We start from the raw sequence: 19221 nt of genomic DNA on the forward strand, positions 1-19221 counted from the left end.
CATTTCTGTTGTCTTGTTGCTGTTGCTTGGACCTCAAAAGCTGAAACCAGAATAAACTGTCTGTATCTTAAAGCCAGGATATGCACAGCTGAATGTCAGCAAAAGAACCATGTGTTGAAAGTACTGCTAGCTGGAGATGCTGTCAACACCTGCACTGGGGAGAAATTTATTAAAAGTTCTCCTGGTTCTGAAAAGGAAACAAACAGCAAAAGAAATGAGGAAAAGCTGTGTGTGTATGCTTCAAGGTGCAAAAGACTTGAAGACGAAGCTTTTTCCAAGTTTAATGACATTTAATGCTCTGTATTCACCCTCCTGACTACTCTTATCAATGAGCTAAAGGTAGAAAAGGAACTTTATAGTAAATACATATTTGGCTGGAAAAATGGATAAACCTTTATTCAGTTAAGTGCAATAAGAGAAATAAAGCCCTTTTCCAGAATGTCTAAAACTAAAAAAAAAAACCAATGTGGGGCCACCACAGTCTTGTTGTCTCACCTGGTATCAATGTATACAGTCCAGCACTGATCAATCTAGTTAGTGACATCGGCAACAACACTTTCTGAGAAGCAAGTTACTCCCTGGAAAGCAATGCTTCAGAGAGCAAGCACCCTTTGGAATGCCTTCTTCACAAGGGATAGGCCAATAAAAAAGATATATGGAAAAGTCTTTACCATAATTGCAATATCCTAATTTACAGCAGCATCAAATATAAACAAGAAATATCTATTAGTGTTATTTACAAGATCAAGAGAAACTGAATCACAGGAAAACAATTAAGTGCTACATTTTGTCAAAAAGGCTTAGAAACTACAGCATACCTTGTGACAGCTTGCCAACAGCAGATGTCACATAGTTCACAGCAAGCCCTCCAACGGATGCCACAACCCTTGAAATACAATTTAAAGACCATTAGGAGTGGACAATTTGCTGGCACTGTTACAGGGATAAGCTCCATGAGGGTAGATGAGGGAACAAACACCCATGTAGCAACATTTCCATTCAATGGGGAAAAGAAATATTTGTAGATGTCAGAAATTTCACAAATACACAAAGGGAATTATTTAAAGGACATAAAAGTATTGCATGAAAACACAGAAGCCCATAGGGAAAAAATATAATGATAAAAGGCTGAAAAAAGATCCAAACGTTTGGAGAAACCAGTAATCCCCCCAAACTGGTCAATGCCTACTAGATGATAAAACGAGACCAATGAGACATTGAATCTTTTAGAACAATCAGTCCTTGAGGAGGATTTAGGAATTCTAGTTAACTTGCAGAACAATGAAGTATTCTTGGCTACCAAAGAACTGTGGAAGGCAGAAACAGCTTGCTCTGGAGTCTGAACTGCAGAAACAGTACCTGGTCATTACAATTAACAGACCTCAATCACTCTGAGAAAGATAATCGGGAGACCTCTCAAAAGGAGAGTGGGCTGTGCACTTCCCCTGCAAGAATGATCAAAAATAGCTAGAGACTGCTTTGTTTGTTCAAAATGCCAGAACCAGAACCCAAGGAACTTGGCAGCAATGCCCAGTGCACCCAACAGAGCTCAGCAGGAGCTGGTGGCTGCTCCTTCTGAGCTCAGAGGAAACCATTACCTGTGACAGCTTATTACTATGGTAATTTTTCAAACTCAATCAAACAGCCTGGGAGCTGACAATACAGCAGATCAGGCTATGACAGAGCCCCACAAAGCTCACGGGCTGTGAAGGGAGTGGTGTACTGTGAAGAAACATCAATCTTCAGTGCATTTTCACGTCTGTGTATTCCATTTAGACTCTACAAATTGCCAGGAGTAATATGTTTCTTGTTAATTTACCATGTTCTTTTTCCTAAAATCTGTGGGTTACAAAGCCACAGTTAAAAGTAGGAGTGTGTATTAGCTTGCCCTCCAATAACTGGTTTGTGTCTTGCACTTGTCTTAATGCTACTTTATTCATGGAGAAAGGGCTCCTTTGGAAGATGCAAGCAAATACCTTCCTGGCAGATAAATAGACTAGAGGGAATGTATGACCTGGAGAATGTTTATAACTGTGAGTTACCATGTGGCAGTGTTTGCTATGTAAGGGATCTACAAAGAATTTATTAAAGTAATAGTCAAAAACAAACATCTGAGGGATTTAAGAGGTCTGTACAGGGTGGATGTCCCAGACATGCACAACGTGCTCTCCAGATTTTTCTTGGCCCGATGGAGAGAAAGCTGAGAAATATACAAAAATAGTCAATCATCTATTAAGCATAGCAAATTAGGGTTGTCAAGACCTTCCCTTAGTTTACTGAACTACTGGAAATAAGAAAAAAGCTGTGATTTCTTTCTAATGCCAAGAATTATTAATCAACATTTGTTCACTGGAATTCAACCTAGAAATTGTACTATGCTAAGAAGTGTCAAATCCCTTAAAACTTTCCCAAGAAATGTCAGTATTGTGACAAGATGCCTAAGAAGATGATCTGTCCTCACAGTAATTAAATCGGCAGAACAACCTAATTTTTATGTGCACAGAAGGGACATACAGGGGAAAAGAATAACACTGTGCTCTTCATTGTGGAATATCCTGCCAGCAATACCAAAAGTGCAAATAAAGAGAAAATGTGTGCAGTATTAGCCAGTGTGAGAACCTCCACTTTAGCATACAGAAGGGAAAATTCCAATACAGTCAACCCAAGCACAGATGATTTTTCATGTTTTGGCTATAGCTACAACACCCAAAAGTAACACTTGCTCCAAATGGAAAAGAAGATTTAAATGCCCAAGCAAAGGGTTAAGGTACATTTTGAGAATATTTTTAAGAATAACTCTGAAATTCCTTTGCTTATAAGAATGTGTGGCAAGACACAAGTAAATATTCATATGGATTTTTTAAGGAAGGGATATGACATTAGAGAATTAGAGTCCTCCTTAATATTTTTTTCATGTATCTTGAGCTGATTTGTGAGCAGAGCATGTGTTTGAAAAGTTTTGTTAATAAAAAGTCTATTTAGTTTAGCTTATCCTGTATGAATCTCCATTTCTTCACACAGCCTAAATAAAAGCAATAAAATCATGTTTACATTGGGATATTTGCACTTTTTTTCCTCAAGAGTTAATTTCTTTCACCCTCTTGCTAGCCCTGCCATGTATACAAAGCCCAGGTATAGAGTAAGTTACCAGTTGAAAACATAACTTCAGCTTAATACAAACAGTAGATAACTGAGACCTTCCCATTGGCATGGCCTTCCAGGAGAAGGATCTTCAGATGCTCTTGTTGAACAGTGAAGGTCCCTATGGCCAGTTTGGGGTGGAAACAAGATAAATAAGATAAATAAGAAATAAGATAACCCTGTGGTGTTGCTCCCTTTCTTTGGGAGGTCCCTGCTGTTTTTGCTTCACAAGGAAAAGGAACAGAGGAGGTGAAATTCTCACAGTGTCAGGGCTCACATTGCCTTTGTTCTCATGAGCTTTTCGAATTGTATGGAAGCCAAGTGCCCAGTGCAGATGAGAGGCAAAGAGGGTTCTTATGGGAACAGTTGCTGCTCTCTGAATCTCTGCTCTCAGCACCTCTTGACCATGTGTGCTTTAGGTAGCCAGGACAGCATATGTCACCAGAGGAGCAGGAATAGCCACAGCTACAACCAGGATTCAACAGAACAAGGAGAGCAGGATTTTGAGAAGCAAGCTGTATATCAAAATAGCCAGCTTTGTAGGGATGTCACCAGTGCCAAATCAGAGTAACTGAGCTCAGTTCAAGCTGCAACACCACAGGCCTAGGCTTGGGAGCAGAATGTACTTTACCCAGAGAAAATAGGGGCAGCAAGATTCAAAGCTGGAAATTCAAGGCCCATTTCAACTATGTCTTCTTCAGCTTTTGGATAACAGCCTTGGTAAATCTCTAGTCGCATCATCATGACAATTTTCCCAGCTTGTTGGCTAAACAGTACCAGTGCTAAATATAGGTTTCTTTGGCATGCCAGCAGGAGCTTGCCAAATGTGAAGGAGAGCAATTTGTCCTTCCTGAGAAGACACATGCCACCCTCAGGCATATGGTACCGAGCCAGAAACAATCCACCCCAGAATGGCAAACAGCCCACTACCGGCCTTGGCCTGATGTGTTCCCACACTGCCATGGAATCAGACTGCATACTGTAGCATGGAGCATAACTGGGACATTCCAGGGCAGTGTTTTTCCCAGGTAAGAGCCACTATTGTGACAATTCACTGAAGTGCAAAGTTAAAAAGTAATGTCATCATTTAAAAGAGAAAACACCCCAAAACCAGGGAGTAATCTGTTGAATCTAAATACAATGTTTTAAGGTTCTAAACCCCTCTATGAGACTGCTCCACCTCCGGCTACTTTTAATATATGGATTGGTATGTACCAATAGCTCTGTGACAGATTGTCACAGCTGTCAGAGTGAGTCACAGAGATATCAACAGTAGTTGAGAGGAAATTGGCTTATCCTTTAAAGAACAGGCCTGCAAATAAACAATGGTGGGAGACTGTATTGGTTTGAAAACAAACCAGTGGGAGATCACAAGTCAGGATTAAAATTTAATAAGAAAAATTAAAAATAAGTGAAATAATACAAGGAAAGCACTGACAAAGTCAGATACAACCTAACACCCTGTTAGTCAAAGGAAGCAGCTCACTTGAAGCAGTGATCCTGTGGAAGGTCTGGTCTCCACCTGAAGGTCCAGTGGTAGTTCTTGTCCTCTGGGAACCCAGCAGACAGGGCTAACTTGGGCAGTTCCAAGGCCAGGCTATATCCAGGTGGGAATGCTTGGCTCCTCCCTCCTGGGTGGAGCATCTCACAATAGGATAAGTCCATGAGTCATGTGGTGGTTTCTTGATAGCTCACTAACAGTTATCAGGAGTAAGTCATAGCAGGAGATAACAGCTAATGTCCCACAGCTGGTAGTAATACAATACTTAAATACATCTATATTGTAACCTAGGACAGAGACATATTTAATGTAATATATGGGTTTACTTCGCGTAGAAAATGAGCTAACCCAGACAAAAAACAAAAGAGGAAAAACTCCAATTTATTTGTGAATCTCTTCTGATGGGTTATATTCTTGTAAAATTAGACAGACTGGTCCAGTTTTTAGTAGCTTAGTCACCAACAAGGTCCAAGAACAGACTTTAAACTAACACAAAAACATGACATTTCTATTTCTTCAGGATCTCTGATCTTTGCCCCAAGCAAAGAAACTAATCAGTTGCAGTCTGACACTGGAACTGGATTATTTACAAAAATGCTTCTGAGCAGTAAAATGTTAGACCTTCATCCAAGAGTGAAAGCTGGCCAAGCACAAAGCTTCACAGGCACAAAACTGCTTACAAGATCACCATCAAGAACAACAGAGGAAGCCACTGAGATCTGCAGAAGGCAATTGCTCTGTTCTTCCAAATACAACAATTATGCTCAGAGAGAATGAGAAGTAAGGAAGGAAATCAGCGCTGATTAAAAGCAGACTTACGCATTCATAGAGCACAAGTCTCTCTACAGATCTTCGTAGATCTACAGATCTACATGTAAGAAGCTATACTAGATCTGTTGGAAAACCCTTTTTTCCAGTTGAGAAGGTGGAGAGGAAGGAGAATCAAGTGAACTGAAACAGCAGAAAGGATTTCTGTATTGTCCATTACCTTCTTCATGAGAGAACCACCAAGATGTGCAAAGCAAAGAGCTTCGCACTGGAGTTTATTCATTTCCCTCCAACAGCTGGGGGGTGTCTGCCACTGTAGGACAGCCACAAACAACAGATAAGTAGCAAATTAGGAAGTTGGTTAATTACTTGTGGGATCATAATCTCTCAGAGCAAAAATAAGAAAAGTATTTAAAGGAGAAGAGGGCAATGGGACCTGCAATTCAAAAGTTTAGGTGCCTGCTTGCAGGCTGAGAACTACTAGCTTAAATTACATTAGTTAAGATGTTTAGAAGAATTGAGAATTATGGACCTTCCACTGTGGTAAATGCCTTTTGCTGCAAATGGCTTTGAAGCTGTCCAGGAGTGGCAGAGACCTCATGCAGGGTTTGGTCACATCAACTGAACTGTCCCTGAATCCTGGAAGTGGGCTGCTGCCATTTCTGATAAATTTAAATTGAAGATCAGCATAGAAGTGCTCAGAATCAGAGAAGGTGGTGGTCCAGGTAGAAGAAAGCTAGAGAATAAAAGATTTATAGATTTGGGGAATTTTTCCCCCTTTACTTGTAGTAGTGGAAGAAGATATAGAGTTCTGAAGAAGAGATAGAGTTCTGTGTCCTATTTAATATTCTTTAACCACTCTTGAACTGGGAATAATGCTCCCCTTTAAAATCTCCTTGACATGTACCCTGGCTTGTAACTGAGTGCTCTTGGTCTGGAAAACAGCTGTTAGGCACTCACCCTATCTCAAGAGTCAGACAATCAGTATTGTAGTGTCGTGATGTGTTCATTCTCTTTAGGTTTCATATGAACAAACTGGATTCCTTGGAGTAAAAGTGGGTTTTCTGTCCTACTGTGTCAGGAAATAAAGACATTTCTGACATATAATACTATTTTTCTAAGGATAAGATCATCTTACTGTGCCAAGGTGCCTCTTTTTAAGACCACAGAATGAATTAACTCCAAAAATGCACTGATTTTAATTTATGTTAACAAATAGTTTTCAAGATTTCTGTCTAGCCCAAGGCATTATTGACATAAATACATAGTTGGCTTTCAAATAGGCCTGAAATCCCTGTAGCTCATCTATGTTCAATACAAAAAAACCTAAAAAATCGCAATTGTTGAAACACCACTGCAGTCAAACAGCTTAGCAGGGGGTTCTCATCTGTTTTCAAAACACCTCCAGTGGGTTTCAACCCTGGTCGGTTCTTTAAAAATAATGGATTTGTACAGTCAGGCTCCTTCTGTTTCATTTGAGAGTGAGTAATCTTTTCTGTGTTTGAATTATTGCCATTTTAGTAGCAGAGCTCAACCTCATTTTGTAATTTCTGTTGGGTGAGTTATTCCTCCTCACCCAAGTAGTGTCTTTGAGTTTTCATACGAGCAAGAACTTGCAAGATCAGGACCTTTCACCCTCAGCACTGCCCCTTTTTTAGAGTGTAACTATTTTTATTCTCCAGCTTCCAGGCATAGAGATGTTGACATCTAAACTGAGGAATGTCAATGGTTGAGACACAAAAAGAAAATAAAAGCCATCAATTAAATTATTTATAATGTTTTCAAGACATTGCACTATTAAGCAAGGATTTGTTTGCACAATGGAGTTCTTTTAAAATATCTACATGATTTAAAAGTCCAAATCTTAAATGCTGTACGTGTTTAAAATGAAATAATGTTTCATGCTTTATTAAGTAGTAGATATTTTAACACAGTAGATATTTCAAAATAAATTCTAGCACTTATCAGTCTGTCTCCAATAAAGTATATTCTTCCATAAACATTTCAAAGAACTCTTCTTACATCTCCATACATTGACCAGCAGAAATTAAACCCTTCCAGGCACAAAATCCTCACCTGTTTCTTTAACTTGGGTACTGTCACAAGTGATGTACCCCAGGGGTCACCCTGTGTCAGGGTGCAGCTCTGTTAATGGCCTGAGTGGTGGGACAGAGAGAAGCCTCAGCAGGTTTGAGGAAGATACAAAACTGGGAGAAGTAGTTGAAATGCCAGATGGCTGTGCTGCCATTCTGTGGGACCTTGACAGAATGAAGGCTCTCCTGTTGTACTGGACATTGAGATACTGCAGTGAGTCCAGTCAAGGGTCACTACCATTGGTTAAGGGCTTGCAAAATCTGGCACACAAGGAGAGGCTTAGAGAGCTGGGGCCGCTCATCTTGGAGTCAGGGCCAGACTGTTAGTGGGCTGGGGCAGTTACATTTCCCTTTCTTTCTTATGGAAAGGGCAGATCTGCTGTTTTGAAGTTCTGCTAGTGTTTCTCCCCTAGTGGCCTGTTTCAAGAAATTTTAGAACTTTTACAGTGGGGCAACCAGACAAACCTGGGTTTAAAACACACATGCTCAGGAGAAAGAAACTCAGGAAAATGGGACGATATGATTTTAAGAAGCATGCAGATCCATATGGACTTTGTAAGCTGTGCTGTCTGCACAGACCCATTTGAGCCCAGGGGTCCTAGGATGCCTTAGCCGATTGCTCATGACAGTCTATAAAAATTGTGAGAAAAAAAGAGTTGTCTTATTCTGAGAATCCAAAACGTAGAAGTATCTGACAGCTCAGAGATGCTACCAGGGACAAGCCTATAGCCCCTGCAGCTCTTGATTACACTGGGTTTTTTTTCTTTTGTTTTTGTTTTGGGACTAAGGAAGCATCCTGTTGCTTATGCCTAATGGAGATTTATTTTAGTATCAATTGACTTGGTAGACCATCTTGGAAAACAGTAATTTTGAAGGCTGTTTGGAAGGGGAGCAGTGTACCTTTCCTTGGTGGGAGTCCTTGGCCTTCCAGGGAAAGCTGCTGTTGTCACAGTGAAGTCTGTGGAAGGACCTGGACTGGGAAGCTTCTTTTGACACTGCCAGTTTGAGAGGCTTCTCTTCCATGCCACTTCATGGAAATTTGGCTCCCATAGGTGCCCAATAACTCCATGTTCTCATGGAGGTAACCTGTCCTTTTGGAGTAGGTTCCACAGCCAAATCTGTTCTCTTCTACATTATCAGCTTGAACCTCTCTGTTGCTTCTTAGGCAATGGTTGTGCTGTAAAACAGGCTGAAGCTTGATGCATACTGGCTAGCCCCAGCTTCTAGGTGGTCCATAAGGACTAACCTGCTGTGGATTTGGGCAGACTCCAAACTGTCCTGCAAGGTAGGCTCAAAGAGAGGGGTTTCAGCAGGCCATTGCCATCTCCCCAACAATAGCTGGGCTCTGATACACACGGCAGAATCTGTGCAAAGCAAGAATTCTGTCCCAGCTCCCTGCATGAAACCATCAGGTGGATTGAACTGGAATAATGGGAGACCCAGGAAAAGAAAGGAGAACCAACTGTTACGGCCTGTGTGGGAGGCTTCTGCTGGTTTATGTGGCTGCCCTTTCAGCTCCACATATGTAACCATTGTCCTCACCAAATGGGTTCAGTAGGAGCACGGAGTACTTACATGATAAAACGTGAAAAAGTGCTGTTGCAAAAGCATTTGAATCCAAAAAAAGCACACTTTGAAATAAATACAGGGCATTGGGAAAATACATTCTGGCAACTGCACAGAGTGTGTGCATTTCCCATAGAACTGAATAAAAATAGATTGTGTCGAAAACAACGATAAAAACCTCATGGGAATGCATGTCTGGCACAGTTTATGTTCCACTCCTGGGACTAAAGTTGGAATATTGAAAGGGTGGTGCAATTACAAATTTTGCTTTTAAAATGTAAATATTTCTGTTTCTTCTGAAAGTATAAAAAATAATCACATATTTTCTTTGAGGATTCCTTAAGTCTACATTAAATAGCCAGTCTTAATTTGCTGCAAGTCAACTGCGTTAGGATACTTACATTGCATTCATGGAGATATTAATCTGATGGAGTCTTTAGATTCTGCCAAAATAGAAACAGTAATGTCATGTACAGACAAATGCATGTGTATTTATTTATACATGCACACACTTACAGACAGATAAAAAGACAGTCTTTCTGTTCCAGAATCTGTAAAGGTCATTACATTTTGATTATTTTTTAATCAAATGCACATCTACAAGTTCATATAAACAAAACGTCCTGAGACAAACTGGAGACTTTACACTCCAGTGCACAGCCCTGGCACATCCATGTTTGTCCTTTAAGGTCTGCTAGTTTGAATTAAGGTTCTTCTCTCAAATGTAGCCCTTTCAACTACAGGCACATGTCTTCCCTCACAGCCTAGGCAATACCTGAACCCATCCTGCCTGATGCCTTTAGGAAACTGAAGTGTCTGTCACAGAGTCCAGAGTGTCTATTACCCAACCCCAGCTGTGTGTAGGTGTGCAGAGACACCCAAATGAAGAAACACATTAGGATAAGAATGGTGGTTTTACTAATGCTATTCTCAGTTTTCACCAGGACAAAAGTCTGCAGGAACATTACCACTACATTAAGGTTCAAACTAAAGAAAATATTTCAGCTGGTGCTTATGTGTCCACTTTAACCAATAGTTGTGCAGATGCTTTAATCTTCTTGTCAAGAATAACTTGAATAACAAGAATAATAATTTCTTCAAGAATATAATGAGTAAAAATTAAATCTATCAGGGAAAAAACAAAATAAAACAACAAAACAGAATAACCAAAACAACCCAACAAAATAAAACCCAAACCCACAAAACCAAAAAATAGCCCAAACCAAATGTCCAACCATTAATGTTCACTGAAAAATTTGTCTCTTCCCTAGAGAATATCACTTTGAGCTACACACTCCGCAGCTCTGGGCCCCTTCTTTTGGAAATTAGCTCCCAAGAAACTGAAGTTAATTCTCATAATGGTGTTTTTTTGTTGTTTTTAAGGAACACTGGCAGTTAATGAGAAATGCAAGGCATGGAGTTGAAGGGGTGTTCTCCATACAACAGCTATTTCTATTCCTTTGCTCCCTGTTTTTGCCATGAAGCAGATGATCTGAAGATTTCATATCTAAGCTCCGGACTAATAGAAAAAGCAGATTTGAAGGCAGAAAGTTCATTTTTCAAAAACCATCAGATTCCCCAGCTCTCTCAAGGAAAATGAAGCAAAACTATCCATTCACTATCACTCTTTTTCATTTAAATAGCACCCAAGCATCCAGAGCAGTGACTGTAGGTTTTTAAAAGCATATATGTATTATGATTTTCTCACTAGTGCTTCATATTTCATATGATCTAAAAATTACTGCACCTTTTGGGATATTTGTATATTCCTCTAGTGACATGAAAGAGTTTGACTTTCCAAGAGAAGATGTTGAGCCATCTCTAATAAGCAAGACTGATGCTATTCTTTTCTGCGAAGGTGCTACTAGTTTATATAGACTGATATCCTTCATCACCTAGATCATATAAGCCTCTTTTATTGAGCATAGTAACAAGTGCTTAGACAAAGGCTGTGAACTCTCCCAGTCTTTCCACCTTAAGACATTTCCTTCAGCTTATTAATAATTCCTGTGTCTCTTTTCTGCACGTCCCCTATTTCTCCATATTATTTTGAATATATGAACATGAAATCTGTACTTTTTTTAGTGGTCTCAGGAGTGCTTTACAGAGGGAAGATCTCCCATTCCTATTTTTGATCTCTTGAAACAAGCAAGAATCTCATTAGCCCCTTTCTCTACAGAATTACACCAGAAACTGGAGTCAAGCTGTTTCTCCATTCTGCTCCCCAAACCCTCCTAGAAGTGCTGCCTTCCAAGACAAAATCCTTCTATTCTGCAGAAACATCTTGCACTCTTCCTTCTGAAATCAATGACTTAATAAGGAGCTTGTAGAGTAAGATTTTCTTTAAATGGACAAGTCATTCAGATCTCTCCATGCTTTCCTGAGCTTAGTGACATCACTGTTCAACTGGGTTTTGTGTCATCTGGAAGTTATATCAGCAACATTTATATTTGCTCCCATGTGATTGCAGGAGGTGTCGAACAGAAGCAGCCTACTGTAAATTCCTGGGGAGCTTCTCCATCTGATGATGGTTTTCTGTTGTCAGCTACTTGGAGAGATGTCTCTGTTAGCCATTTAACAGGTTTTCTTGACAGTGTATAATGCCATTTTTATAAAAAAATAGGGCATCATATGAAATCAGATCCTCAAAACAGCTGAAATCTACTACCTCTATACTGTCATTTTATTTAATTGCTTTTAAAATGAGAAAGTTTACTTTTAATGACAAATTCAGCTCTCACTATATTGACTTAAGAAATTCTAGTCACATTTTTCTGAAACTACAGGTGATTGTGAGAGCCCAAATTGAGGCACATAAAAAGGAGCACTTTTCTAAGAGAAAATATCCTGTAGTTTCTGAATATCAAGGACCACAAGAAACAGGTTTCAACAGAAATCAACAGCTGTTCATCTACTGAATAGTAACACTTGTAAACACAGTTTGCAATAAGTCACAAAGCTCGTACTCCCTAGGAAATACAGTTTGGGGGTAAAAAGGACTAGGGTGAGTGGAAAAGCGAGGGACTTGAGGTGAGAATATGTGATATCCTGCAATTCTTTTGAATGTATTACCTCAGTAGTTGAGGTAGATGTAAGACTTGGATTAAGGACCGATATAAGACGACTTGAATTTGAATTGCTGATAATCTGATACTCCTCCTGAGCCACGACTTCTGCTCTCTTCTCCCTGACAGCATGATGATTCATCTGAGCTCTAATCAGGCATTTAATTTCACTGACTACGTAGCACTACAAGTGCCAAAAAGGCGATACAGGGGAGAGAAAAGTAACACTTGTTCCAGGGTTAGCAGGTGTCACTTTCTGTGAGGAAACTCTTCAAACTGTATATCTGGCTAAACTGATTGTGAATTGCTACTGAAAATGGCAGGGACTAATTGATTTACATTACTTTGCCACTATTCTGTTTCTTCAGGTGGATTGCTTCCATCCAAGTTTTGAACTTGGCCATTCTGTTTGCTCAGGGGAAACCCTCATTGCCATAAATAACAATTTTGCTTGAGTATGTAAATTGCTACTTTGTTCTTGCTATTCTAGATTTACTGTAGGCAGGGGAGAAGTGGTTTGAACAGAACAATAAGCATGGGCAGAGCAAAGGGTATGAGATGGAGAACAGGAGATTCAATTAAAGGAAGAATCATGAAGAATGTGCTCAAATGTGATTCATGCATTACAGGCACTAGTTTCTTATATTGTCTTTAGAACTGAACATTTTTCTCATAAATAGATTTGGGTTTGGTAATGGATTTCATAATAATATTATGTTGACATATCATTCTAATGAGAAGAACAGAAAAGTGTGAAATTATGGATCTCCACAACTGCAAGCTTTGTTATTGCTGGAAAATTCATGGCTGAATGACTGCCATTAAAAACAGTAAAAAAAATCTGTGAGCAAGATTTGGCTAATAAGCCAAATGGACCTGAGAAGGAATAAAAAGAAAGTCAATACTTGTACGATTTTAAAGGTATTTTGGAAGACCAGAAATTGGTACATGATTATTCTTATGAACTCTGGCAGTTCTAAACTTACAAGAGTAACTATTGCTTGATCAAGACCTAGCAAGAAAAAACATTATCATATAGCTAAAGAGATTTTGAAGTAAGTATAAAACATGTAGGGATTTGAAGGTGCCTCTGGAGCAGCAGCTTTTTAGTCATGCAGTATGCAAAGTGCATCTGCATTTAAAAATTTCAAAAGCCTGGATGAAAGATTTAAGATAACACAAACCAATGATCTTTAAAACACAGGAAATATAGGGAGTAACATCTCCCAAACACAAACATGATTATATTCCTACTATGCTTCAATAGGTATAGGGCCAGGATTTTCCCTCTGTTTCTCCAGTACAATATGAACTTTTTTCTATGGAGAACCACTGTTGAGAATTACTGGGCTGACAAATTGAGATGATGAGATCAGGATCTCTTCTTTCTGGGCTAGCTGTGCAGCTGGTTCAAGGGCATTGTAACAGTCATCCCTCTTGCCTGCAACAGGGTAACAAAGAGCAGGATTTAAAAGTCTGTACTTCACTAAGGTGCTTGCTAAAGTTACTTTCCACGGGAGAGAAAGGGCTTTACCCTGGCTTACAGCCCTGATGCTAATGATGCACACTTCTGTACGGCACCTACGGCATTGCACCCTTAGCCTGGGTTCATCAGAAGACAGCTGTTTGAGAGCAAGAATGTTCCTATCATGCAAAACATTGAAAGCTGGCAGGAAAAAAAGGCTTGTAGTTGGATGTTGGATGGACTTTGCTAGGTCAAGTTTACTAAATTTACTAACTTTGCATTGACCCTGGTAAAGATTTGAAAGTCTGACAGTCCTCCCATCTGCACTCTGTTCATTGTCCTCTATGTGATCAGGAAAGCTCCCATCCTCCAATCTCTGAGAAAGCATTCCCAACCACTGTCTGAAGCATGCTGTCTGGAACTGTCCTGTGGGAGACACAGCGCTTGCTATTTCTCACCTGTTAGCTCTAATCTCTCAGTTTTTCACTCCCACAAACCAGGTGAAGGGACAGAAGGGACATTCTAAGCTGCTAAGAAGTGTGTTATGAAAAGTGCGTCTGCTGGCTAGGAGGAAAGGAGACAACAAAGTCTTTAGATTATTTCCATGGGAATTCTGAGGGGAATATTCTGCCCAATTATTTTTCAGTACAGACAGATTTCTGTAGGTTGTATATTCTCTTTCATTTCAAGAAGACATTTACAGCTGAACTAGAATGGCGCAAAAAAATTAGTAGCAACTAATAAAACTCATCGGAGAGGTGTGAACCAATACTCTCACTATCTAACTGTTCACTTGCTAGACATAACACATTTTTGACAGCTGTTCTCCTTATGAGGATTTTAAAGCAATTTAAATATCAATGCAAGGTCTTTGGAACAGAAGGTATCTAAGGAAACTAGATGATAACAACTTGAACTACAAAGTTCACTGCCATCCTTTGAGATACACAAAACTCAAGATAAATTTCACAGCCCAAACGTTTTGGGCTGTTTTGAAATTTTTTTAAAAAGAGGCATGCTTTAGAGTTCTGCCACTTAGGAATCTCTTATTCAAATCATCCCAGTTTTGCATACAAACATCAAAGGCTGGGTCTTGAGGATGTCCTCAGAGAAGTGATCTCGTTTTAGGTCTCGGAGGGTGGGAGTCTCTGACAAACTAGGGGAGTCCTTGATTAGATGGCAAAAGACACTGTTCTGCTGGTAAATTCCTAGAAAAAAAGCCTGCCTTGTCTGGCTAAGAGAAAACCTCAGGGATGACAACACTTCTAATCCTGGAAGACGCCATTAAATGGAATATTACATGCTCATGGAACACCTAGTTCCTGGAAGGCACCCTCTTCCCTTCCTGGGGGCTCCCTCAAAACTTAGGTATGTCTCAGGCTGGTAGGCTGGTCACAAACACATCAACCCTCTCAGTGGTGTGAGAAGGTTTTCAAGCCCCTAAACTTGTAAATGAGCCAATCTGGAATTTCTAGCTAACCCACCCTCCAGAATGACTGAAGTATGTACCTGTCCATGATGTACAGGTGTCAGCTCTCCTGGTGCACTTGATTCTCAGCCATTTTAATGTGTGTGGCCACATGCAGCACCAGCAGTGCTTCCAACAGGGAGCTGTGGTCAGGGCATGCCAGCACTTCGATGTGGCATGAAGTGGGAGTGTGCTGGCAGGGCTGGGAGCCCCCTGGACACTGCAGCAGTTCTTAGACCCTGATGACAGAGCTGTCTTCTGCAGTCCAGAGAGAACTCGTGGTCTGCCCCCTGATGACTTAGCTTGACCTTGAAGAAGTTCCTCAAGCAGGACGGGGCTAAACATCAGTAAATTTAACTTCAAATAAGTTCTTTATGATGGCTAGCTATAGGCTTTTCCTGCAGAGTAAAATGAAGCCACAAGATGTTGCTCAAAGGTATTCCACAGCTCCACTAGCAGACATGTCTCCTGCCTGCTACAGGGCAGCAATATCACCCACGCAGGCATGGTTTCCTCACTTCACTAATTTACCTGGTCCATAACACTTTGAGGATCCAACTTGTGAACCAAGATCCATTTGAAAACACATGCACAAGGAGAATTGGGTTCCACTTGGAAATTAATTCAATTTAAATTTGTCTTTGAGATCCCTATCTGTGTGAAAAGTATCATAGAGATTGCTGTATTTTGCTGTCACATTATTTTTTTGAGGTCAGGTCTTTCAGTATCTTGCTACTACAAACCCATATTTTGACTGCTTATCTTACCCTAAGCCCTTTTAAAGCTCAATGCAGGGCCAACAGAGTAATGCTGAATGTTTAATGAAAACAGCCATTTTGTCCCAGCCTTAGACACTTTAGCTGTTAATTTGCTTGGCACATAAAAATAAGACTCCAACAGATCTTTCTGGAACCCCAGAACCAATGGGTTGGACAATGTTCAGAGGTGATTACAAACTGAGGGATGCAGTTTTCATGTATTCCACAGACCTCACTTTCAACGAGTGTTTAGTGAAGCATCGAAAAACATGGCACCCGTAATTGCTACTTACTCTACTTAAAACATTTAAGCTTCCTGGTGATGACAAGCAGCACCCACCCGCCACTGTGCTAAGTAGTCTCTGCAGCATGGCTTGGAAGAGTGTCTATGCTGAGCGTTGGCATTCAGCAGTGTTTAAATCGGACTTCTTCCCCTATTTTTTAACAATTGTTTCTTTCTCCAGCTAAATTTTTCGCAGACCTTAGACAACCAGCTGACAAACAGGATGTTCTTGCTAGCATCACATCACCCCTCCCATCCTAAATAATATCGATGAATATAAATAGACAGCACATCTACGTGTATGAATGATGTGGAGAAGAGCTTTAAGGCGGTGCACGGCCGTGAAAAAGCTCAGCAGTACTCTGTGAAATGCTACATGCACTGCGGTCCTTCCCCGAGCGGGGACATGTCCGCTCATCAGGAACCCCCGCTGGTCGCCAGCGCGGATGCCCGGACGGCCCCGCAGGGAGAAGGCGCTCAAGGCTCGGGTCCCCGGGAGCCCCGGGGTGGCGGGGGCCGCGATGCCCGGCGGGGCCGTGTCCGGGCAGGGCAGCCCGGGCTGGCGGGGGCAGAGATGCCCTGCCGTGCCCCGCCGTCCCCTCCGCACCGCCCCGCCGGCTCCCGCGCTGTGGCGGGCGGGGCGCGGCGGCCGCAGTCCCCGGCGGGAGGTTGTCATGGTTTCCCGGGTCACATGTGCGCGAGGTTCCCCCGGCGCGGGGGGAGGAGGCGCCGCCGCCGAGGCTGCCAGAGCCGCTGCCCCCCGCGGGCCCGCCCCCCGCCCGCTCCACCTGCGCCGCCGCCCGCCCCTTCCCGCTGCCCACGGGCGATCCGCCGGGCGCGCCTCGTCCCCCGGGCCGCCGACCCCCGGCCCCGGGCTCTGCCCCCCTTCTCCTCCTCCTCCTCCTCTTCCTCCTCCTCCTCCTCCTTCTCCTCTCCCCTTCCCCTCTCCCTCCCCCTTCCTGGCCGGGCTGCGCCCCCCCGGCCGGCCCCGGCATGAGCATCTCCATCCCGGCGGGGCTGACGGAGCTGCTGCAGGGCTTCACGGTAGAGGTGCTGCGGAGCCAGCCCGGAGACCTGCTGGAGTTCGCCCTCCAGTACTTCGGGCGCCTCAAGGAGGAGGCGGCGACGGCCAAGGCGGCGGCGGAGAAGGAGCCGAGCGGCCGCAAAGCTGGCACCGGCCATGACAGGGGCGCTCAGCCGCCGCGCCGGGGCCCCCCCGATGCCCGCGGGGTCAACTTCGCTGAGGAGCCCATGCAGACCGACTCCGAGAGCGGCGAGGACGAGCAGCCGCCGCCGCCGCCGCCGCCGCAGCAGTTCCCGGGTAAGGCTCCCCGCCTCGCCGGGCCGGGGGCGGGAGCGGGAGCGGGGGGGCTCCGGCAGCCGCCCGGGCTCAGGTCCGCGGCCGGCGGGGGATGCGAGTCCCGGTCCAGGTCCCGGTCCAGGTCCCGCGGCTGCCCGCGGTGTGAGGAGCCCCGGGGGTCTCGGGGGCGGCGGGAGCGCGCTGGCCTCGGTGCGCGGACACGGGCAGCGGCGGCACCGCGGGCACAGATCGCCTGCACTGACGCCAGACAGCGGAGCCCGCGGGAGGTTCCCGTATCCCGCGGCAAACTTTAACCTCCCGGGCTTTCCCGCTGTTGTTCGGCGGTGCCGGGTGTTTGGCACGCAGGTATCACCAGCTGCATCGCTGGTAGCGTGTGAGCCTGTAGTAGGCTAGCAAAGGTCTACATGTTTCCTTTTAATGGGAGCAGAAGAGAGCAAATCTGCATTCTGTAATTAGTGCAGTGGTATGTCTGCCTTAGAAAACACCTTTCATAGGCATATTACTGTATTCACGCACTTGATTAAGCATTTGGCATAGATGCACTTATTATATGTGTCTTAGAAAGTAGAGCACAATTTAAAACAATTTGTTCCTGGAAGCCAAGGTGAGATTTTCTGCCTGTAGAAGGGCCTGTGGCACAAGTGTGGCTGTGACAGCAAAGAACATTTGCAGTATCTTTGTGTTTGAAGGTAACAGCGATCTGCACGCAGCTAATGACACCTTATCTTTGTGTGGCTGACAGGCTTTATTTAGAGCCGGTGTCGATCCCTCTGCCGGTGTGGGTTATGGGACGGGTAGGAGCTGTCTCTGAAGGGTGCATGGTGCTTTGTCTTGTGTCACGAGCAGGCTGACTGAAGGGTCAGTCAGTAACGTTAGATGGAGAAGAGGAAAGAGTCCAAGCATCTTTATCTTATTTTTTTTGAGGATAGCTTGAAGTTTAATCTCCTCACATCATCAAAGCAGTCATCCCTCCGAGTCGTGCTGGAGGTAGATTTACTTAGCTGAGTACAGAAGGCAGTTGTTTGCTAGTTGAATATCAGTGCAGTTTTTAAAATAACGTGTTATGTGCGTTTTATCAGGAAATGTAGGTAAACAAGTGGGCGTTTAAGAACTGGGTAAGTTTTCAAAATGCTTCATGTTACCCCATAAGACAGTCGCCATTCTTTTCAGCTGTTCTTTGCAGCTAGACCCACGTGTGTTTAATGAGAAATTGAATCTGTCAATCAGGTGTTGCAGATTTATGTGGCAATTTAAAACTCTAATGCTGATTGTGTGAGATTAGCAGAAATCTGGAAATTTGCTGTCTTTGAAAACTGAAATGGTCATCATGTGGAAGAAAAAAATGATCTTAGTTCACTAACACTAGATGTGTTTTTTCAAACATTAATTATTATAACACCAAATGGTCTCATTGGTAAATGGAGAACTGAAATGTTGTATGGAGGGAAGTGCAGAAATGTAGTTTTATTTATTAGTATACATGTGTTACACACCTGTGACCTTACAGGATGCTTTAAGAAGCTTTCTGAGCTTTTCTAATGAATACCTGTAATCAAGATTCTTTTGACAGTCTTTTTGTTGTGATTGTGAAGAGGGAAAGCCATTATTGTCAATATTCTCATTAAGGGACATGCTCGAATCTCTTAGTTTGACTAACTGATTTACTTGTTTGACAAAAACCCTTTAAAATACCACATTTTAAAGCCCAATATATTTTGAAAGTTTAATTGTATTATGGTTTCTAATTTCTGTCAGTTCAAATAATTATTAATTAAAAGAAACAGAAAATGAA

General features: G+C 42.5%; 1 protein-coding gene across 1 annotated transcript in view; it reads left to right on the top strand.

The window, feature by feature from the left end:
* Positions 1 to 16874: 16874 nt before the first annotated feature.
* PRKAR2B (protein kinase cAMP-dependent type II regulatory subunit beta) overlaps positions 16875 to 19221 on the top strand; it is a 78122-nt gene continuing 75775 nt past the window's right edge. The window contains exon 1 of the mRNA XM_085040895.1: positions 16875 to 17429. Coding sequence (XP_084897021.1) covers positions 17102 to 17429 — 328 coding nt within the window. The 5' untranslated portion in view covers positions 16875 to 17101. The remainder of the gene's footprint in view (positions 17430 to 19221) is intronic.

This window comes from Lichenostomus cassidix, chromosome 1Aa (assembly GCF_008360975.1).
Source record: "Lichenostomus cassidix isolate B80296 chromosome 1Aa, HeHo_3.0, whole genome shotgun sequence".
Classification (NCBI taxonomy): Eukaryota; Metazoa; Chordata; class Aves; order Passeriformes; family Meliphagidae; genus Lichenostomus; species Lichenostomus cassidix.